Below are 21,828 nucleotides of genomic sequence, written 5' to 3' on the forward strand. Positions count from 1 at the left end.
CATCATCTGCTTGAATGGAATACGTCAAACAATGAATCCTTATGAACATGCAAATCAGTAAATAAAAGGAATGGGTTTCCGGCCCTAATCACACTGCCCCGATGGCAAGCAATGTGCACTGTAAAGTATTTCCTGGACAAAACGTCAGGACACATTGAACTGCGTGTCAACCACTGACTTACAAAAGCCTTGACACATAAGCACGGTCTGTGGTGCCGGGCTGCTGGTGGAAGGGCGGTGAACTAGACCCTGTGCCAGGACATGACATGTGGGTGCCGGTACTGGTAAATACCCCTCTCCTCCAGTGAGACCGACAGCACCTCCTCGTTGGGAAGCGATCCAGGGGGAGGAACCATAAGGGAGGGGTTCAACTCCGCAGTGGACAAGAGACGTGTCCCTCACATCCAGCCCTGAGGATCACCTGTGGCATGTTAAGCCTGCTCCAGACCTTCCCGTAAGCACGATGACGGGATTTACTGGAAGTCCTACACACACACACACAAATACACGGCGCATTCCTGGAGGTCACTCCCACCGTTGACCATTCAAGAGAAAGTCATCCCGAACCATGACCTCATGATTTGAGAAAGAAGCAGAAGATTCCCCCTTTCTACGCGTTCTTCCACTGCGGTCAGTCTCCACCCATGAGCGACGGGCTAAATACATAAACGTCATCCTCGAGGGGATTATCTGTCGGCTACGTCTCCCAATGCCCCGCGGCGGAATAAAGAAATGTCAAAGTTAAAGAGGACAGAGATAATCCTGAAATCACAGAGTGATTAAACCTGAACCACCCGATGACTTTTGTAAATATCGAGAAGGTGGATATTAAAGAGAAGACGTTCACATCTGACGTGCGTTGCCTGAACACGCACCGGATATGCTTCAAGTTTCAGCCTGAGGCAATAAAAACTGCGCTGGCAGGCCAAGAAATGTGTCGCCACATGCTGTGTTCTCAGGGCCTGGAAGGAGTGGCCGCGCCTGGTGAGATTAAACAAGCCCCGCCCCTCTCCCTCCCTCTGTGTGGGCTCCCCAGACGAGCGTCTCAATGCGGTCCAAAGGTGTGTGAAGTCATTAAAGCAGGAGTTTCCTCTGGCAGGGCCTGTTCTTACACTGCATGAGAGTTTCCCCTCCCATTTTTCATTCATTTCCTTCGGGTCTCTCCGGTACTTTCTCTTGAGAAAGCGCACGCACGCACACTGTAGCGCACGCACACGCACACGCACACCCACACCCACACGCACACGCACACCCACACACCTTATGTTGTAGTTTTTCTTTCCATTGTTTTCCCCAAGTCATTCTCTCTGCCTGATTTCACCATCTCGCCACAGACAGACGAGGTCCTCCCAGAGACAACACTTCAACAGGGAGGTGGTCCCACCGCGGTGACTTACAGCCGTAATAACCTCCTCGATCTACCCACTCCATCGCTGCCATTGCACCTCCTGGGGCACACATCGCTCCTTACCAGAAGCAATGACGACCCGTCCCCACGCATACTGAAAGAGAAACAAAGTGGAGTAAGTGCCTGACCTATGAGTCAGCCCTTAGAAGAAAACACCAACGCTTTCTATTATTTTTTTCTTTCAATCTCTGTGGGGCGTGATTGCCCTGTTGCACAACTCTGTGGCCGCCGGAATGAGGCCAGATAACCTGGCTGATCAGATACAGGCGGGAGGAGGAGGAGGGCGTGAAGTTTGTCCAAAGTTGAAACATGGGGGCGGGGGGCAAGGGGCAAGGGGGGGGGGGGGGGTTGCTGCTCAACATGTTGAAACACACGCTACCAACATACACAACATACTCACACATACACATGCGCACACGTGGACACACATAGCAGCTGGTTGCCGCACTCCCACTCCAAGTCTGTAAGCGTGTGTTCGTGTGCAAGTGTGTGTGTGTGCGTGCAATGTGAGAGCATGATGACGTGCCTGTTCCTGAGGATTGGCATATCGGGGGGGTTGAGTCACGAACACTGTTGACACAACAGCACTCCTTCGGCTCAGTGGGAAGCCCTTTGCATGGGGACCAGAATGTGTGAGGGGAGGGGGGGGGGGGATTATGTGTGCGTTAGTTACTGCTTTAGTTATCAACTTCAACACTGTATTTTGAGAGGGGGAGATGGTGAAGCATTTCATTAGGTCCAGCTTCAGGTACAACACACATCAGATCTCCTGATATTCCCTCCATGCCTTAAGGAGGATTAATCCAACGGAAATTTTACATTTATTTACCAACACGAGGAACATGTAGGCCGCCGTGTCCTGACCCAAAGTGACCCATTTCCGACGTGCTCTGCCCGAGTGTGCGTGCGTTAGTGCATACTGTGGTTATTTATGTTCACACACGGCTGCTCAGGGAGTAGAGTGCTCTCCCCTCCGCGTCTCCCCCCGTCCTAGAGAAACAGCTCAAGGCAGACCGGTTCCGGTTCTACCGGATGATTCCACAGTGATCGGCATGGTAACGGGTCTGAGCAGCTCCCGGGCCAAAGAAAACAGACGATAAGTAAGTATGATAAGAACGAGTGGATTCCGTTGTTCTAGCCGTGGAAAACCCAGAGACTATGCGAGGAACAGCCAGCAGCAGAAACAAGGACTCACTCCGAGTGTGTGTGTGCGTGTGCGTGTGCGTGTGTGTTGCTCTGCATGCTGGTGTGAAGATGAAAGATGATGCAACTGTGACGGACATATTTGTTCCAAGTATACACACAGTGCCAGTATCTCGACTCCCGGCCCCCCGCAAGCATTCTTTAGATAAAGCAACCAGAACACCAGCTGTACACAAACACTCCATCAGTCGAGCGATAGGACGCAAACACACTTATGTCAAACAGATACAGTGGGACACACACCGCCACACGTGTACACCAGGCCAATCAAAGCACTTACTTCTAATTAAACACATCCATAAAGGGCATACTGAGGGTTAACGACAGGGCATATAAACAGGTCTAGCGACTTGTCAATCAGTCCCGGAAAGCCTGGCGCAGGAAGGAGCTCAGGTGTCCCGCCTCCGCAGCAGGTTAAAGGAAGTGAAGGCCGGCGACCCATCAATCATCAACCCGCAGTCCCACTCACTGGGTAGGGCCGGACACACACACACACACACACACACACACACACACACACACACACACACACACACACACACACACACACACACACACACACACACACACACACACACACACACACACACACACACACACACACACACACACACACACACACACACTTTGCCGCAGGCCCAGCATGCCACACCTGACACTATGTTACATTATGATATAATATATCGACTGTACAGTGTACAGTAAACAGACGATACAGTGTAGAGTAAACAGTGTACAGAGTGGCTGGATCAGCGGGTGGGAACTTGTGGTACTTGAGAGAATATATAAAGTCCATAATAATTGGCAACTGTCAAAATAATGAAATTATATGGCGCGAATGTACATTACTAACGAAATTAAAAGACTAATCAATGGTTCAATATAAAAAACGTTTATGTTTCAATAAAAGGTTGCCATAATGGATGCCCCATATATAGTACGGGGTGACAGACGGAGAGCCGGACAGAAAGGGAACGCGAGCGATACGAAGACGGAACAAGGAACTCCACCATAATTTGCATGAATGACAAATTGCTTGTTGGGGAGATTTCACCGGAGTGACGTCGCCGTTTCACCCGTCCATGCGTTGCGGACGGAAGCGCCTTCCAAGGTCGAGGCGGGAGGCGGCGTGCCCATGTGACCATGCTACCGTGTGAGCGCGTGCTACGGGGAGGAACCCGAACCTGCTCTTGAGAGCGAAGGCGAATTCAATCTTGTTGAGAAAGTCGAGCGGGCCGTTGGCGCCGGTGTGGACACGCACACCCCGAGCCGTAAACCGCCGCTCGTAAAAAACCCAGCTCACGTCTGATTTAGTGCCGATCGCCTGCCTCTGATTAATTTGATACACTGTTTTTATACGGAGCCATCAATCACCAGCCTTTGATTTTTACAGGCTCAAACTATTGAACTATTCCACGGGCAAACCCCCCTTTCCATTTTTAGCGGAGGCCTGAATATTTGTGAAGGTGGTGCATAAGCATCTCGCCTGTCAGCCCAAATAATACCCAAACTAAGTTCACTCTGACTTGCGCCGGTACATCCTGCCACATCGCATGCGGCCCGAGTAGAAGGCTGTTCACGGGAACAACGGCTGTCATATTAGGGAGCAGTCGAGTGCGAGACAAGCAGAAAAGAAAAGAAAATCAGAAAATGATTACACAGGGAGAGCCGGGAGAGTGAGCCGGGGGAGAGAGAGACTGAGACAACAGAGTCGGAGCATGGTTAGGCTGCTCCGATTCGGCAGTACTGTCTAGTACCCTCCCGACATTACAAAACAATCTCATATTAACTCAACATGTTGTACATGCCAGTGGGTTTTAAACATGTTTAAAAATCCCCCGGTGTTGTCTGACGTCGCTTATCAAAGCATCGTTGCGGCTCCATCGAGGAACGCAGGAGAGAAATCCCCTGGATTACAATGAATATTAACAGGGGGGGGGAGCAGAGCTGAAGAAGCAGCTATATTTCACAGGGAAGCCTGACAGCTCAGGCATAACAGCAGCAGCACAAACAGGAACAGGCAAGAATCAATAGAAAACCGTATAAAAGAGAGAAAGAGAGAGAGAGAAAACGACCACAACTCAACGTCACGTCTATCCTCGTCCTGATTAGGGAAGCAAAGTCATTGGAGCAAACATTGCAGAGAGCTGCTCTCTCCGAGATAGACTCATCACTGTCGCCGGAAGGCAAACCTGTCTCATCGGAACAAAACCTTTTTTCCCTCGGAATGCCACGGGAGACAGAGTAGTTCAACATAAATAAACCAAAGGAGGCTCCAACAGACATTTTATACCGTTTGTGTGCTACAAGCAGAAAGGGAGGCGATACATCATACAGTCAGCGTACTGGTCGCAGAGTGCAAGACAGGGGCTACAGGTCAGGGCAGAGAGATGGATGAAAACAAGAGATTGCCAGGAGGCCCATTAAAAAGACCATTTCAGAGGACGGAGCAAGACATTCGTGTCCTGCTTACTATTAGAGTGACATAGGGGAGAGGCAGGAAAATCGGAATGGAAGAATATGACACAAAACCACCGGGGTTACAGCGGCATGGCCCTAAATGCCAATACCACACCTGAAGACAAATCGGTTGGAATTGTAGTCCTTAGGTAAAGCTGCTTTTAAAGTAGAAATACACGTAGGGCTAATTTGTGTTGCCGAAAAACCCAGGGGTTATTACATTATAGATCTGTCATTTGGTGGACAAGTTTGTTGAAAAGGTTGTATACATTTCTTATCATGTGGGGCCCTACTGGGAATTGAACCTCTAACCCTGTGATGGATTTAATGTCATGTACCAACTGAGCTTAACAGAACGAATTTGACCACGGACCACTTGTACAATATAATCTAGTATTTCTTCTGTGTGGTTCTAGACGGCTATTGTACTGAGAAACCATATTTGTAAGTGAATGTGGTCGTTCCCTACTACAACAAACACGAACAAAATCCTTCAGTGTATTTACCATAATCACACCCAGCCGACGATGAAACCCCATACATCAACAGCAGCTTGTTGGTTTCGCTGCCTTGCTTCTCTTTATTTATTTACTTATTTATAAAAAAGCCCAAAAAAATAGAAGATGGATGCCTCCCTATACGCCGCGGCGCCACTCCCTGCATGAGCAGCCGCGTCACGTCGACCGTCCTCTTACAGTCGGAGCCTGCTCATTAGCAAGCAGCCGACAGGCACGCGGCCAGGCTAGCATCAGCCACAGCGTGGCCCATCTGCACCTCCGACACGGTCAGCAGTAAGGCCCTCACCGCTGACCCCCGCGCGGGACGGGAGGCGCAGGGCGATGTCGGATGATTAAAAGGCCAGGTGGGTCGGTGATCTACCTGCCATCATCTTCTGGGCCTCGTAGGGTTCCATGTAACCGTCGTTCTCCGTCGTCACCTTCTCCCCGCCGGTCTGGGCACCGCCGGCCTGCTCCGCGTCAAACGGATCCGCGTAGTCCTCCAGGATAATGAGCTGTAGTGGAGCGGGAGGGAGGGAGGGGAGGGTGGGGAGGGAGGGGAGGGAGGAGAGGGGAGAGGGGAGGAAAGGGAGGAGAGCGAAGGAGGCGAGAGGGAGAAGAGGGGAGGGAGGAGAGGGGAAAGAGGGGGGGGGGGGGGGAGAGAAGAGGAGGGGAGGAAGGAGAGAGGAGGAGGGACGGGAGGTGAGGGAGGGAGGGAGGGAGGGAGGGAGGGAGGGAGGGCGGGCAGAGGAGGGAGGGAGGGAGGAGAGGGGAGGGGAGGAAGGCAGGAGAGGGGGGGAAGGAGGGAGGAGAGGGAGGACAGAGGAGGAAGCAAAAGGGAGAAGAATAAACAACGGTGAGAGGAGAATTCATTGTGCTGCTCGGCTGCGCACTGCAACTCAGGTAGGCGTCCAGGGAGCTTGCAGCGCCGAGCCACTTGACCGGGCCCTGGCTCGGCTCCTTGGCGGCACGAAGCCCGAGAAGGCGAGCGACGCACATAAATAACCGGTCCCTCCCGGTACGGCCGCAGCACGGCACCGCACTGACTTTGCTGTAGACCAATGAGCCGGTCCTCGGCAAACCGCTGGTCAGCCTAATTATACGATGCCCCACTGACAGGCCTGCGTTCCGGGAGTCCGGGAGAGGACCACAACTGCGCCGGGTTTCTTAAGAGAAACAATTTGGCAGATTTATGATGAGCTGGCAGTAAGCCGAGGCTAATTGCACGCTTTCTCTTTTAGTGAGCTTTTGGTGCACTGGGTGGCAATTAGGTGAGGTGGACGTTGTAGAGACCCAAAATAAGGCTAAATCACAGCTGGAGAGGAAAGCGGACATGACTCAGTGCTTAAGGGGCTGCAACATCTTCCCTTAAAAACTAATTTTGCAGGAGCCATGCGTCTATGTAAACAGCCAACTGAGAGGACAGTACAAAACCCTAGGAATTTAGGAAACAGACCTTTGAATGAAGTGCTCTGGATTCTACCAGAGTTCAATACCAAGCCCAACTGGTGTTTGATCCCACGAGTTCATTCCTACAGGAAGGGAATCTGACAGTCTCACTATAAACAAGCTCATCATTCACCCACAGGGGCGGACCGAGCTCTACTCTGCCAAGCCATGTCTCCAACTAGCCAGCTTCCCTCAACAACCGCACATGTCCAGCGCCGACCACACCACACTCCCTTCTCAGCAGTGCAAGCCAGGCTAACCCCTGCCCCGGCCCAAAGAGGACATGAAAACGCACAAAACACACCCACACACGTGGACCGAAGCCCAATCGAGCAATATCAGTATCAAAATCAATATCAAGATCGTTACACCGCTGAAAATAACAAGAACAGCGAAGGGGGGAACTTTCAAAACAATGAAAGGTTTTGCTCTGGAATTTTGTCAAGGTATCTGGTGTGCGATGACAGGGAAATGGATTCCTTCACAGATAAGTATAAGCTATGGTATGAATGAAGAATGTGTTTTCCTAGCAGCTGCTGTAGAACCTGCCTCCCATTCTTCCTTTTCAGTCCATTTTTAGGAAGAAAGAAAAAAAATACTAGAACTATTTCCCGACCCGGTTTGTAATTATAGGTTTCTCTCCAGCTTGTCTTCTATAAAAAGCAGTAGAAAATCCTACTTTCTCTTGGATTTTAGCAGGCGGGTTGCACCATAAATGTAGTAAAATGTACACCCGTCAGAACTAAATCAAATTCCACTGTTTGTATTTGGGACAATGCTGGTTGTTGTAGCAACCGAGATTGACAATAAAAAGTGCTTCAGCTGCTTCCACAACAACACCTACAGAGTGCAAACTCCAAAGAGATTATAAGCAGCCCGGGTCATAACGAATAGTGTATGAATCACTGCTGTTGTAGATATGACGGCCAGAAGTCATCCGAGGTCAGGACATAGTGCGCAGGTTTTCAAAAACAGCTGTTACTTTAAGGTAGGGAAGGTGGATCTTTGCTCACTCTTACGCACACCATAAAATACATAGTCGCTACACTGTCTATTGGCCCAAGGAAAGGGGTCCCAAAGTGTGCACACTCAAAGTATTACATTTGAAATATGGGGTATGAAAGCTCCCCTAGAACAGCTGTAATTGCCTCTTCTCTGCCACTAATTAGGTCCACGGCAGCAATTTGTGGTTAAATATCATGCTCATGGGATCCCGGGCAGTAGTTGTTGAGAGGTACAGAGCATTACTCACTCTGCACGGTTCTTGGAACACTGAGGTTACAATTTCTTACCAGAATTAAAACCATTCATGTCCTTCTTGACTTTGGATAGTTTCTTGAGCACAATGGTATTTTGGACCAATGCTTGATATACTATGTGAATTTATGAGCTTAATAAACACATTGTTAAAAAACATATTTAAATGATAAAAACCATGTAAACAAACTCCAACATTTACTGATATAATTCCATAATACATGCCATGAATAGTATAAAATTACATTGAAACGCTTTGTTGCGATATCAATCACGGTAGCCCTGTCTTCAGTGACTTTGATTAATGTTGATTAATGTTTAGCTTGATTAAGGTTTAGTTTGATTAATGTTTACCGTGTAGCAAGTCAGTGTGAGACAAGTTCTCAAAGACTTTGCATGGTGGAGGTTTGTGCCAAGTAACAAGCAGCATTTTGAAAAGGTATAATTAACACAATTAGACGATTCTAAAATGAATGATGCAGTCATTAAATAGTGCCACAGCTGTAGCTTAATTACAGCCTTTGTTGTGCACACACATGCTAATGAGGCCATTAACACTATTTATAAGACGCACAGAAAGGCCAAAAAACATGTACCCAAACGTGGAATGTCTTTTTAGTGGCGTTTACTAATCATTAAATCACTTTGCGTTTGACATGCGAGGCTGCTGGGTATGTTGACCCTAACTAAAACCCAAACTAAAATGACAAGCCTCTCAAAAATACCGCACATTAACGGATGAATTGGTTTGAATCAACGGATTAAGCGTTGATTTGGAAAAGTAACCCTGAAGTGCCGGGTACTTTTCTGTGCCATTACAATGCTCTACATTCATAACATCCTGAAGGCTTATGTTCCTACACAAAGCTAATGTTCTTGTGTCGTGCCACAAATGACCTCAGCCTGTACGCTCCCCGGCTCTCGGGTTACGTCCTCAAGGACACTCTGGCAGCCGTTACTGAACTTGAAGATAATTTTATCCACTTTACGGCAACTAAATGTTCTCAGCTTGCTCTCGTAGAAAATCTCAACAGTCAACAGCCGGCCTCGTCGGGGCTTAGCCTCGTAAGACCCGACTGTGCGCTGGAAGAGGAGCTGGTTAGTATTCCCAAATTGTTTCAGTCTGCCCCCATTTGCCCAAACAGCAGGAGGAGTAGGTCAGGCACTGAGATGGGTGCTGGAGGCAGGGTGTGGAGGGGTGGGGGAATGGTAAGCAGTGGGGTGGTGGACTCTACATCCCATCTGCCTTGTGGCGAGCCAGGGTGTGTCAAGACAGCAGCCACGTCACACGTGTTGCGAAAGTCAAACTCACCCACGGACGGCTTCTGCAAGGGCTCTGGATTTCAGATCCAAGAGCTAAGCCGGGGAGTAAGCCTTGAGACTCCGAGGGCCACCTTCCTCCCAGGATTAGGGCCTGGCCCCTGAGGTAGGCGGGCAGCTCAAGGGCTCGGGGCACGGCTCGAGAACTTACTCAATTACACCCACGTCGGGCCAGGCGCCGGCGTTCCCAGGGTGACCAGGTGTTCCACCTGTTGGTTTTCAGGCGGCTTGAGAACAGTGAGTAGAAACCATCTCAAACTGCTTAGCATTCATTGGAGCTCACTGGGAATTAGGTCGACTTCGATACCGCGAGAGTCGAGGCAGAACATTAGCGCATGAGGGAGACCAGAAGAGGCACCTGCCACTTTGGTTTGGCATTCTGCAGCAACACTGGGGCCTTTCTTGGATTACAATTCAGCCGGGCTTTCATTCAATTACAATTCAATTGGGCTTTTGCGACTTCCATTAGAAGTGAGAAAATAAGCAAAAAATGTTCTCTCTCTCTCTGCTCTCCTGATGGAAAGAAAATTAGTTTAGTGGGTCCATCAAAACGCGCTGAAAAACTAGAAAGATTGCTCAAAATGCGTTTATGGTAATCTGTTGAAATGACACCAGAGTCGTACGTTATTCCTGTGTTAATATTTAATCTGCATCTCATCCAGTTCGATACAACACTTGATTAGCATTCCAAAACACACACACACACACACACACCGTGTACCACCCGTTAGTCGGTGGCACGACCACACACACACATCGAGTGGCAACAGGCAGCCGCGCTCAGCGACCAGCACCCTGGAAGGCCTTTTCTGAACGAATGCGATATGAAAGTCACGGCGGGTCTGAGAATGATTGGAGGTGTCAGGGGGTCCGGGGAGGGCTGGTACCCTGCAGAGACCACCAGTAGGGAGAGGCCGCTGCAGCACAATGACGGAGGAGGCGTGAGTCGAGGGCTGACGTGGGTGATTTATGCCTCACGCCACTGGGGATTTGAGCCCCTGATATCCTGAAACGAGTCAGTACTTAGCAGCTCAATTGCATTAAGCCGTTTCAAAAATGGGGGCTCTTAATGCCGCTATTACTCTCTCCTCCCCCTCCCCCCTCCCGCCCCTGTTGTTTGATGAACAGAACATACACTGTGCGTGAATGAAACACTCAAGGGAAATGGGGAGGGATAGAAGGCCGTATTTTGTGCCATTTGAAATATTATAGGATCAGGAGAACGCTGAACGGACAGTATGGGATTTGTGAGGTCTGGCCGCTGCTTCAAAGCGAATGGGCAAAGTAGTTCCGTTTCTTATTTATATTCGTATTGCGGTACGCTCCAAAAGAAATAAACTAAATAGAGGCCTTTTTTTGTTTTTTTCCTTTTCTAATATTATTTAGCATACATCTTTCTCACGTCCTTCTGTACAACATTAGATTGGTGTTCACTCACCAGCACGTTTCGTAGCTATTCTCGCCAGTGGAAGTTATTAAAATGTGAGAACAGCCAGCCTGCAAGCAAACCGCTCAGGAAGCACATCCTCGACCTCCAGAATACAACTCCAAAATGAGCTTTCTGTTTCAGCCACCATATGTTATTATTCAGTGGTCGATGCTACCTGACACTACAGGCCCAATGGAGAAAACCAGCACCGGAGTCCAAAATCCTGCTGATTAGTCAGATGCATTATCCTTATAGATGCTGTGTTCCCTACCATTTGAGAGCAGCAACAATGCTTGGCACAATGGCATTGAAGCAGTCAACAGCATGGTCAATTGGCCGCAAATTATGTAAAATCTCTCAAGGCAGGAAAGTTTTGATTGTCATATTCTGTCCATGCCATTGAAGTTTCAGTCGAAGGACAAAATTGATCAAGAAAAAAAGGTGGCCGTTTTTTGAGCAGCTTTGGCTGACGCTAGAATCTCCCGCATTGTCTTTTCTCTTTGAATGCTTTGAAGTACCATTCAAAAGAGATCTAGGCAGGAAATCTTACCTCTGGTCATTTATTTCAGAAACAATAATGGCCAGTCCATGAACAAAATACAGTCACTTTCGATGTAATCTTTTAATAGGATCCGTAATACTTTTGTAGAAGTGAGTACATCTTGTTACGATTCTATGAGAATAATTACAACATTTACAATTGTTATCCTTAAGAGTAAAGGTAAAGATAAAATAATATCGCCCAAAGCTTAAAACTAGAAAATGTCATCCCTTGACATTACAGAACCTCAATCACTTCTGAGAATGAAGGAATGCTTCAGCTATGGCAATGCTTACCTCGACAGCAGGGGCAACTAATCTAGTTAGTTATAATGATGGATGTTGTTTGTTCCCTGTAATCAGTCACAAGCAAGTCAAACTCAAGTACCAACTTAGGTGAGGAGCACTCTCTTCCCCCCCCCCCCCCCCCCCCCCCCCCTCCATTATGAAGTTGAGGTTGAAGGCAGGCAATTAGTAAATAATTAAAGTGTCTATCAAAGAGCCAAGTATTAAATTAAATGAGAAATGGCAAGCCTTTAGCCCTTGAGATTTTAACAACAACAGTATAATTCCACTGGATCTTTAAAGCGCATGCGAGCAAAATGTGAGCCTTTGTCAATGTAGAACTTTTTTCTCGTTTCATTTGGTAAACTTGACAATACATTCGCCACAGCACAACACGTGTGGACGTTTACACAACAACAACCTCTATATCTAGAGGCTCTGATGAAAGGATCCACTCTGCATCTTAGTCAGCGACTCCCACGTGTGTCGCCCGCTGGAAGGCATCTGCCTGGCGTTTCAAAAGCACACGCCACTTTTTTCATGTCCATTTATTTATCATCCCCAGCACCGTCCCTGCTTCCCTTTAGCATTCAGACCACAGAAAACATTGGCTCCTCTGATCTCAGTGCTTTTGCCAACGCGGGCCACCGTTCGTGCGGCAGTTGGCCTGGAAAAGCCAAGTATTTTTGGCAGCAGCGATTTAGCCAGCCATTGATCAAGGGTTGCATTAGAACACTTCCAGATGCGGCCACAGTGACACCGATACCGTGCACTGTGGCAGAATGTCAAGCGGGAGAGACATCAGAACTACATAATAAAAGGAGAGTGGCAACAGCATTTGGCATTTAGTGTAAGGGTTGTGGGTTGTGGGGGGGGGGGGGGGGGGGGGGTGCAGTGTGACACATTATGTGCAGCTGTATAGCCCCTCCCAAGCCTTGCCCTCACTGCCAAGCTGTGGGTTACTGTGCATACATGGCAGTTTTTCCAGCTTGCATCATAACTATATAGCACACGTGCACAGCCATATACACAACGTAGGGATATTCCATTTTTCACATTTGTCCCGGATGTGGATCGGTCCATGGCAAGCTCACATATTCAGCAAAAAACCACAATCATCTATGTGCAGATAGTATGAAATTAGTTCACATTTGTTCAACACCGGAATCAGCCAGGAAATGTCATGTTGTTGCAACCCAAATGCAAAGTAAAAGATAGTTGCAACCTCACTTTAAAAATAATGGTACGGCCCTGATGGCTCATTGTTCCTTATCCTTCCAGCCAAGGACTAGTGAGCCAATGGTAAATAAATACTAGGGGTGGGAATCTCTTGGCACCTCACGATTCGATTCTGATTCAGAGGTCAACGATTCGATTCTAAAACGATTATTGATGCATCTCAAAGCATTTTTTTTTATGTACATTTCCATGCGGGATTTTCAAAAGAAAATAGATACATCTGAATTTTCTACTCAGAGTTTGCTAATCACTTCCTACTTTTGTGATGATCATTAAAGAAATCAACAGATTAATTACCTTATCTAATATTTTATTAGAGAAAAAGCTTTTGTCAAAAATATGACTTTCTATGAACAATACAATAATCAATGCAGCTTGCATTACAACACACTATGGAAGAAGGTAAAAAAACTGATTTAGTTTTCTTTTCCTTCTAATCTTTCTTTTCTATTTCATTAAAGAAAAACATGCTCTTAGTCAATTATAAGAATAATAACTTGTGTGTCGTTCTTGTGTCTGGCTGTGAGTTTGCGTGCATGCTATGCGTAGGCTGAATCGCAATCGCGTCCAGACAAATCAGATTGGCCAATACACATTGAAGATAAATTAAATAATTTTAAAACTAGTCAAATTATCCCTCTCGATCAAACAGAATGTTGCAGGAGGCGAACAAATTAAATTAAAAATTAAATTAAATTAAAAAAAAAAGAATTATATATATTATTATTTTTTTGTACCGATTATTAACTTATCTGAAACGAGAGAAGCATCGTTCTAGACAGAATCGCGATGCATCGAAGATTCGATTATTTTTCCCACCCCTAATAAATACCCAGAAGTCCTCTGGATTTCCTGGTTGAAACAAACCCAACATCTGCTTGGGTCCGTTAAGAATAGGGAAAAAACTGGAAGGTGGCAGAAGGTGCTCTTAATGTGTGACAGATATTTATGATTAAGTACTTGACAACACACTTGACAAAATCCAATTTCCAAACACTGCTCCCATCTCGCCAGATTTATTAGCAGAGTTTCTGCTGCCTTCACCCAGAGAGAGGTGCAGCCCAGGAGTCAGCAGAAGAGAATTATATGCCACAAAACAGTCAGAATTTATGAATTATTATGACCAACTTCAACACTGGGTATACTTAGGCTTAACTACACAATGGCTCAATCTATATTTAGAAATAGACATCTGAAATTCTTCCAACCTCCACTAAACTAAAATTAACCAATGTGAGCACTATATCTACATATAACCATTCAAAGCACAGGATACACTTTTATGCTTCTGTGGGCTGCTTCTACCTAGCTACAAAATTTGTTTCAGACAGACACTTTTACAAAAATGGAAATTCACACAGAGATTAAGACAAATGGGTTTCCCTCTTGAATCCAATGTGTGAAGCAAAACCATGGGAGAAGAACGCCAACATGCACACAAAACTAAACCACAGCCAAACCAAAAGCAAACCATGTTGACATGAGGCTGATTTGATTGTGGTGGAAAGCGGTGTGGCGAGTATGAACCAAGTACCAAACACGTCCGCCAGAGAACAACAATGGACTGCAGGGTGGAGGTCCCATCCCCAGCGTCACGACACACAGCCCAGAAAGGGAGAGTCTCAGAGACCAGACAGGCTGCGGGTTTGGGTCTCCAGAGAGTGTTCACAGCTGGTTCACAGTAGGGCAGAACCCAGCAACACTGTTTCACACTTGAACCTACTAAAGCGTTGCTCGACTTGAAACAACAAGTTGGGTTTTGTTCAGCGTTGATGTAGCCGTCAACGTAGGGGACGGCGGATTTGTCCAGTTAGAAAAAGGGAATGTCACCAAGTTGTAAACACTTCCTGCCAGGAAGAGAGCACTTCCTTAATCCTGAAGCAACCCAACATTTCCTTGTTTTTCACACAAACAACTGTGCTTGGTTGCTTGCTTTCTCTGGCCAAGACCCTGATAAACCCATGAAGGATGAAAATGGCTGAACTTGTGTAATACGACATCCATGAGCCTTAAAGTTAAATGTAGAATGGAAAGCCAAAATAATCATAAACTCTGTCAAGAGAAAAATAACTACATAATGATGGAGCTTAAATCCCTATTTATTTTGTTAAATTGGCTACTTCATAGTGACATACATAGTTTGTCTAAAGGGATGTAGGCCTATGTAAAATAAACAGAATGTCATTGCTATTTAAGGATTCTGAACTTCTCCTTAAAAAGGGAAATAGTTGCGTACATTAGGGAACTCTTTACAAGGGCTTAGGTATTACACCAAAGAACAACCAATTCTTACTCTGCCCTCTTAAGTGTAAACACAAAAACAGACCTTCCAGCCTTCAGCCCACAATCCAAAGCTATAATCACTCACACACACACACACACACACACACACACACACACACACACACACACACACACACACACACACACACACACACACACACACACACACACACACACACACACACACACACACACACACACACACACACTTTCTTAACATGCAAAAAAATGAAAACAAAGTGAAAAAATGGCAGTGCCCCACAAAGATCCTGTCTTTGTAACATAGAAGGCATGAGCCTTGAGGGTTTAAATCGTTTCCTTTTAATCAGTGTGACGGTCTGCCTGCCCAACAGAGCTGCTTCCTTCTGGGCTGTGCTGCACACACTGTCATTAACCAAACCAGTGCCATGTGTCTACAGATCCCTGATGGCCAGAGCTGCAGAGCTGGTGCGGAGGGTAATTGTGACCTGGTGGAATTCTTGGACTTGTGTTCGGCAGCAGATTTAGAAAAATAAACGGGCCTGAAAAAACAGAAGAACGTCCACCAGCCTGCACTCGGCCAAAGGCAGAAAAAAAGAGGCAAATCGTGCATAAAAGCCACCATCTCCAGGAACCATCCAGAGGAGTCTCACATGTGCGGTGGTTGTACATAAAAACAAAAGGTTCCCACAAACTCCCCGACATTGGTATCTAGTTTTTACACCCAATAGTGCTGAAGTACTTTGCAATGCTATAAAAACATGGGTTCTGTTGTCCTGCCAAAATCTCGTCTCTAATGACAAGCAGAAGGTTTAAGACGAGCCAAGATAAACTGTGACTGTGTGACATGAGCCTTCCAGTACATCGTCTCTCTCAGGACGACTTTATTCTGCCGTGGTCGGCGCCCAAAGCGAGTAAGCTGTTAGAACTGTGGGGGGGGAAGGAAGGAAACCGCATGATGCTACTTCCTGTCCAGCACAGTGCCCTTTCAGGACCTCTGAACGGGGTCGTAGGAATAAACTAACGAAGCAGCTTGTACAATGTCTCAAATAGACCGCACAACCAAACAATGAAAGTCATGTTTGTTGGGAACACGGTAGAATGTCCAGTTATTCCAAGCACGGAGTAAAGGTACTATCGTTGTAGGGGACTGCACCTAGTGGGCCAAGCGTCGTGGGTGGCATTCCTTGAATACTTCCGCAGTCAAGGCATCCGTGTGGCATTCCTTGGACACCTCCGTGAACAATGGGCCCAGAGAGGTGAATGACTTCAACCATTCCTTCCTCCTGATGTCAATAACACCGGAGTGGACTTTCAGTCTATTTGTGCATTAATGCAGAGCAAATGTCTGGAGATATTCTACCAATCATCATCATCATAATCAATATGATTGTCACTTGAAGGTGTGAGACACGATGATCAATCAGTTACTAATGCTGCTAATTGTGTCGTAATTATAATAAAATAATAAAGATTCCCTAATTACCTTTTTAGTGTCTCACTGCTCTCACACTACAACGGAAGTTGTGACCTTTCAAATAAATACACGGCCGTTGAATATTCTATAACAGTATCCAGTGAAGCTGAACCACTCGTTTACAGCCAAAAGGTTAAAAATTTCTGCAATGCCCTGGCATACAAATGGTTCAGGTGTCAACAGTTAAGTTAAACCATTGAAAGAAAGTAAAGAACATCTCTTATCATCTCTCTTAAGTGTTGAGCAAGAGGATATACCTAAATAAGTGTCATTCATATTAAAAGTATCATAAATGATAGTCAGTATTTTTCCACAAGAAAACTGTCCTCGCTGCTTACTTAAAACTATGATGTAGCCGCGTCTCGACACCATATCCCTGCCGCCAGTTATAAGCCAATTACATCCCACTGTCCGTTGAAGGACACACCCTCATTCAATCACCATGATCTCATTATCAGAAACATGATCCGAGCATATTCTTCAACCTTGTAGCATTCATCTCAAAGAGATGCATTGAGACCAAAGTCTATAGAATATGCCAACGCCAAAAAGCCAATTACATAAAGGCTCCAATTCCTTTATATTCACTGAATCACTCACAAATAAGTGAATACAGGATTTGGAGATCCATCTCACACTGCTCACATAAGAATACAATAGAATAGATTCAAGCAGCATGAACATCTCCCAGGTTTAATAACCCTTTAGAGCCCGTCAGGTGCAGAGCTCAGTCATTTCTATGGCTTTCTCCAGCTTGCTTGCTGTGCAGATTTCTGCACCGTCTTACACGAATCCCTTGCAGACCAGACAGGCAGCCCAATGCCTCCTTCGTGGACGGCCCATTAGCGTGGTGGATGATTTGTCCTTGACTCCGTCGGAAGACACAGCCCCTTTTCAGACGAAACCTATGGCAGTCGCCTAAGTGTTTTGAAATGCCCACAGTCCCCGAATCTCATGATCAAAATCCCCCTAATATAATAACCCTCAACCACTTTCCATTAGCGTTGTGCCGGCTGCGGTCCCAAGCTGTGCAAGAGTCTTAAAAATCGACTCTACTATGTTGAGGAAGTCACAAATAGTGATAATATATTCTACAACGTGCCACCTCAGCAAATCAACGGATGAAGAGGCAGGGCCTATAAAAAGGCCCACTAAAAGGGAACGAGCCAAACAATGCAGAGGACATATTTCAAGCCAGATGCCCCTTGGCCACATGACAGCTGTCAGTGCTAATCCAACGGTGCGCGGCTAAAAACAGAAGCCGGTTGGCAGAATGACTGAGTCAAACATTGTGAAGCCCAGAAGGCTTCCAAGGCCAGATTTAAAAATGGTTTTCCCCGAGACCAGAGAACAATATTGATGATGACAAGGATGTCTCATCCTGGACGCACGGCTTGGCTTCCTTTTGTTTACCCCATTTGGCCACTTGTCATCACTTTCATGTAACCTTGAAGGAAGTTGCTGAGTGGAGCGATGAGCTGAGAGATGGGACCTCTAATTAGTTCCAAGGCCGGGTGATAATTGATCATCGCTCGCAAACCGCTCTACCATGAAGGACCGTAGTCGTAAATAACAACAAACCTAAACAATGCCTTGAAAACAACAACAGCTCTACTGCTGTGATTCAGCACGTTACAGGGTCAACACAGCTGCATGCATGCAGGTCTCTATATGAACACAGGATTACTATATCTGAAAGTATTCTTTATCCTCCGGGTTCTCAAACCCCAAGAAGTATTCTTAAAGGCCGGGATTAAGAGGAGTAGAAAACACTTGACCCTACTATTGGCATTTGAGGTGTTGGGTAAGCAGTTATATAATTAGCATTCATGAGTCAAGTAATTAAAACATCAATGTGGACAAGCCCTGCCGTTAAGACACTTAGTGCGTGCCCCTTTTCTCGTCTGTCAGCACTTTTCGGCCAGTAAAAAGAAAGCGTTGCTTCAGTGATGACACAGTTTTGTTTTTTCTCTTTGTTCAAGCTGGATCAGAATTGTACTTAAATTATCTGATGTATTTTTTGGACTGATGTCATTCGTTATACGGAACATTTCTGTGTGTCCGTGTTGTCTCTGTGTCTGCGTGTCTGCGTTAGTGTCTGTGTCTGTGTAAGTGTCTGTGTCTGTGTACGTGTACGTGTATCTGTGTGACCTGACCAAACACCTGCAAACGGAAAAAGAGTAAACCACTGTTTGCGTGACCCAAAAGTCACGGTAGTTAATGTAATCTCTGTTAGCCTCTGGTTGCTCCCTTAACTGCATGTCATGAAGCAGGTGGTTACCGGACACCATGTTGGCCTTATTCCAAACATGTGGTTCAGGTGTGATATCGCTTAGTCTCTTATATTCAAATTTGTTTATGGGCTACATTTGAAACACTATTTATTTAAGGACGGACGTAAAGCTATCTCCATGGCTACCTAAATGATAGCGCTGTGAGATTTCCGGTTTTGAATTGTTTTACTGCCAACCAAAAATCTGCAATTATTGCAGCACTTATATTGGCTTGACTTTGAGACTCGGATCAGAAAGAATTATGATCTTAATTATCGTTATCTGATTTGAGTTTTTCCTAAATATATTGCCAGCATGAATTGCACTAAGAATTGTGTCAGTAGGATGACAGCTAGAATTCACTCCATTCTGTTGAGCTGTACAAAATCATTAAAATAAGAAAGTGCCGTCTCCAAAACGTTAATTTGCAGAGAATGTTTGAAGATACCGTTTCAGCACATCAACACATGAAACCATATACCCACCCACACACACACACCCACACCCACACACACACACACACACGATAACATTGGCTGATGAGGTCTTAAATCCATGCCTATGCGTCTCCACCTCCGTCTGTTGAACCAGATGCTCACTGAGGTAGAAGCAGTAGTAACTGTACATCTCTGCTGGGCCTGCCATGCCTAATTAACTCGGAAGATCCCAATAAGCCTCAATTAACGCAAGACAGCTATAATCAATTGAATTAGCTGATGAACAGCAGTGAGTGTGGACATGGGGGATTCTGGTTGTCATTCTTCTTTTATATTTTAAAATAGAGAAAAATGTCAAAATACATATTCTGTTCCGAATAGACAAGTCCGCTGCAGGATTCAGTCATCCATACAGGCACAGGTGCTCAATATAGGTGATAGGCCTACCCCCATGTAAAAGTGGTTACATGTTTCGGGGAAGGAATGCCAACAATGTCAGGAAAAGGGTAATTGGATGCGTTTTTCCACACATGATTGCGTCCTTCATTTGCATAGGCATGGGAGGCTGCCACATTCCCTGGATGGACGTCTCTTTATACGCGCTTAACCTTGCAGACGTCCAGCAGTCTCAAGTTTCTCCCGAACGAACAACATGCGGTCTGACTGAATTCCAGGCAGCGCACAACGACGTGACCCTCACAACCCACCCTGCGGGACACTTGTCCCGAGGAGGGCTGCAGAATGGGGTCATCCGTCACCGCGTCTCCTCTGCGTCGACGTGCGCTCTGGAGGTCTCTTCACGCACGTTGTGACCGAAAAAGTGACCGAAAAGTAAAGCGGGATTTTTTGGTTAGGCTGAAAACTCGGGTTGTAAACTTACGGGTTATGTCACCACGTTATTGTCTATCCTTGTTTAACACCCCTGCCTTGCACGTTAGTATCCCACTGACATGAAACTAAAGGTTTCCATAAACACAAAAAACGCCTACAGGGGAGGGGTGTCTTACTTGAGTCGATTCAGCAGAGTTAGGTGAAAACGTGTCATCATAATGTAAGCTCGTAGTAGCCCTGCTAAACAGACCTATGCTGGATGTTCCACTAAGTAGCCTACCGTAAAATCAAGGCAAACGTGTTGTGGTTCTCCCCCGCGGCTCAGCGGGCTTCAGGCCGGGGAGGGGTGGCCGTCAGCCCGCTGCTGAAACAAGTTGTTCAGGTTACAAGTCACAACGATCTTCCCAACCATGGGTGAAAGGAGGGGAAAGTCTTTTACTGAGACTAGGAGTAAGCAAGCAACAGTAACTCGATGTTAGACCCACTAGAAACGATTGTTCACTCCGCTCACCTTCTCTTTATTGTCGTTTTCCGACGGAGGTGAAGACGGAGTTTTCACGCTCCCCACCGATACCGCCTGTGTGACGGAGACTCCTCCGCCGGGGACAGCGCTGGACTTATCCACCGTCTCCACCTTTATGAGCCGGTGCTTTGGAGACACATATTTCAGGTCCGAAGAGCCCACAGTGTTTAAACTTGATCCGTAGGAGATATTTCCACCTGGGGTGTACGGGTCTTCGAAGTCCAGTGCTTTCTGTAGTTGGTAAGCAGCGAGGATGTCCGGCTGAGCGGGGCTGGGGTAGGTGGCCCCGGAGCCCGGGTGCTTGTAGCCAGGCGTGCTGGGCACACCGGTGGGACAATACCTGTAGTCCGGTTTTGGAGGCGCCGGAGGGGGTGCTTTGGTAGTTTTGAATCCTAGGTGCTCCTTGAACCACTTGGCCATGCTGCCAGTGCATCGCTCAAAAGTCAATTTATAGTTGTTAGATCCCCCTATCCTGGCCAGTTTGCGCGAATGTTTCCCAGCGTGGGGGTCCTTGGTCCCACTCCGAGCGGCTCCGGAGCGCCTCTCAGTCCCTACTTCTCCGGCGGGGAAACACTGCCCTTCTCGCGGCGATCTCCGTGTGTCACAGTCAGGCACTTTCCTGGTTTGCCGCAACTCTGTCACACTGTTGACGGCGCTATGCTGTTCCTCACGTCACATTTCTTAACTACTCAACATGTAACCGCTTGCGGGAGAGTAACACACACGCTTCCCTCCCCTGCCTGAGAACATTCACTGCCACCTACTGGAGACATGATGAACAACACACACACGCACACACAAGCATGACCACACACAAACACACACACACACACACACACACACACACACACACACACACACACACACACACACACACACACACAAATATATGACCACACACACACATACCCACACACACACACACACACACACACACA

The 21,828-nt window shown here is 46.7% G+C and overlaps 1 protein-coding gene across 3 annotated transcripts in view; it reads right to left on the minus strand.

The window, feature by feature from the left end:
• The window catches only part of LOC130403049 (SH2 domain-containing adapter protein F-like), an 81,420-nt gene extending 59,808 nt beyond the window's left edge, over nt 1-21,612 (minus strand). For all 3 annotated transcript variants that reach the window (XM_056607169.1, XM_056607168.1, XM_056607167.1), the window contains exons 1-2: nt 20,879-21,612; nt 5,951-6,083 (exon numbers count right to left, since the gene is read on the minus strand). In XM_056607169.1, the coding sequence (XP_056463144.1) occupies nt 5,951-6,083; nt 20,879-21,310 (565 nt within the window). In that variant the 5' untranslated portion in view covers nt 21,311-21,612. The remainder of the gene's footprint in view (nt 1-5,950; nt 6,084-20,878) is intronic.
• Between the last annotated feature and the right edge of the window lie 216 nt (nt 21,613-21,828).

The sequence above is a fragment of the Gadus chalcogrammus genome, chromosome 14 (assembly GCF_026213295.1).
Source record: "Gadus chalcogrammus isolate NIFS_2021 chromosome 14, NIFS_Gcha_1.0, whole genome shotgun sequence".
Classification (NCBI taxonomy): domain Eukaryota; kingdom Metazoa; phylum Chordata; class Actinopteri; order Gadiformes; family Gadidae; genus Gadus; species Gadus chalcogrammus.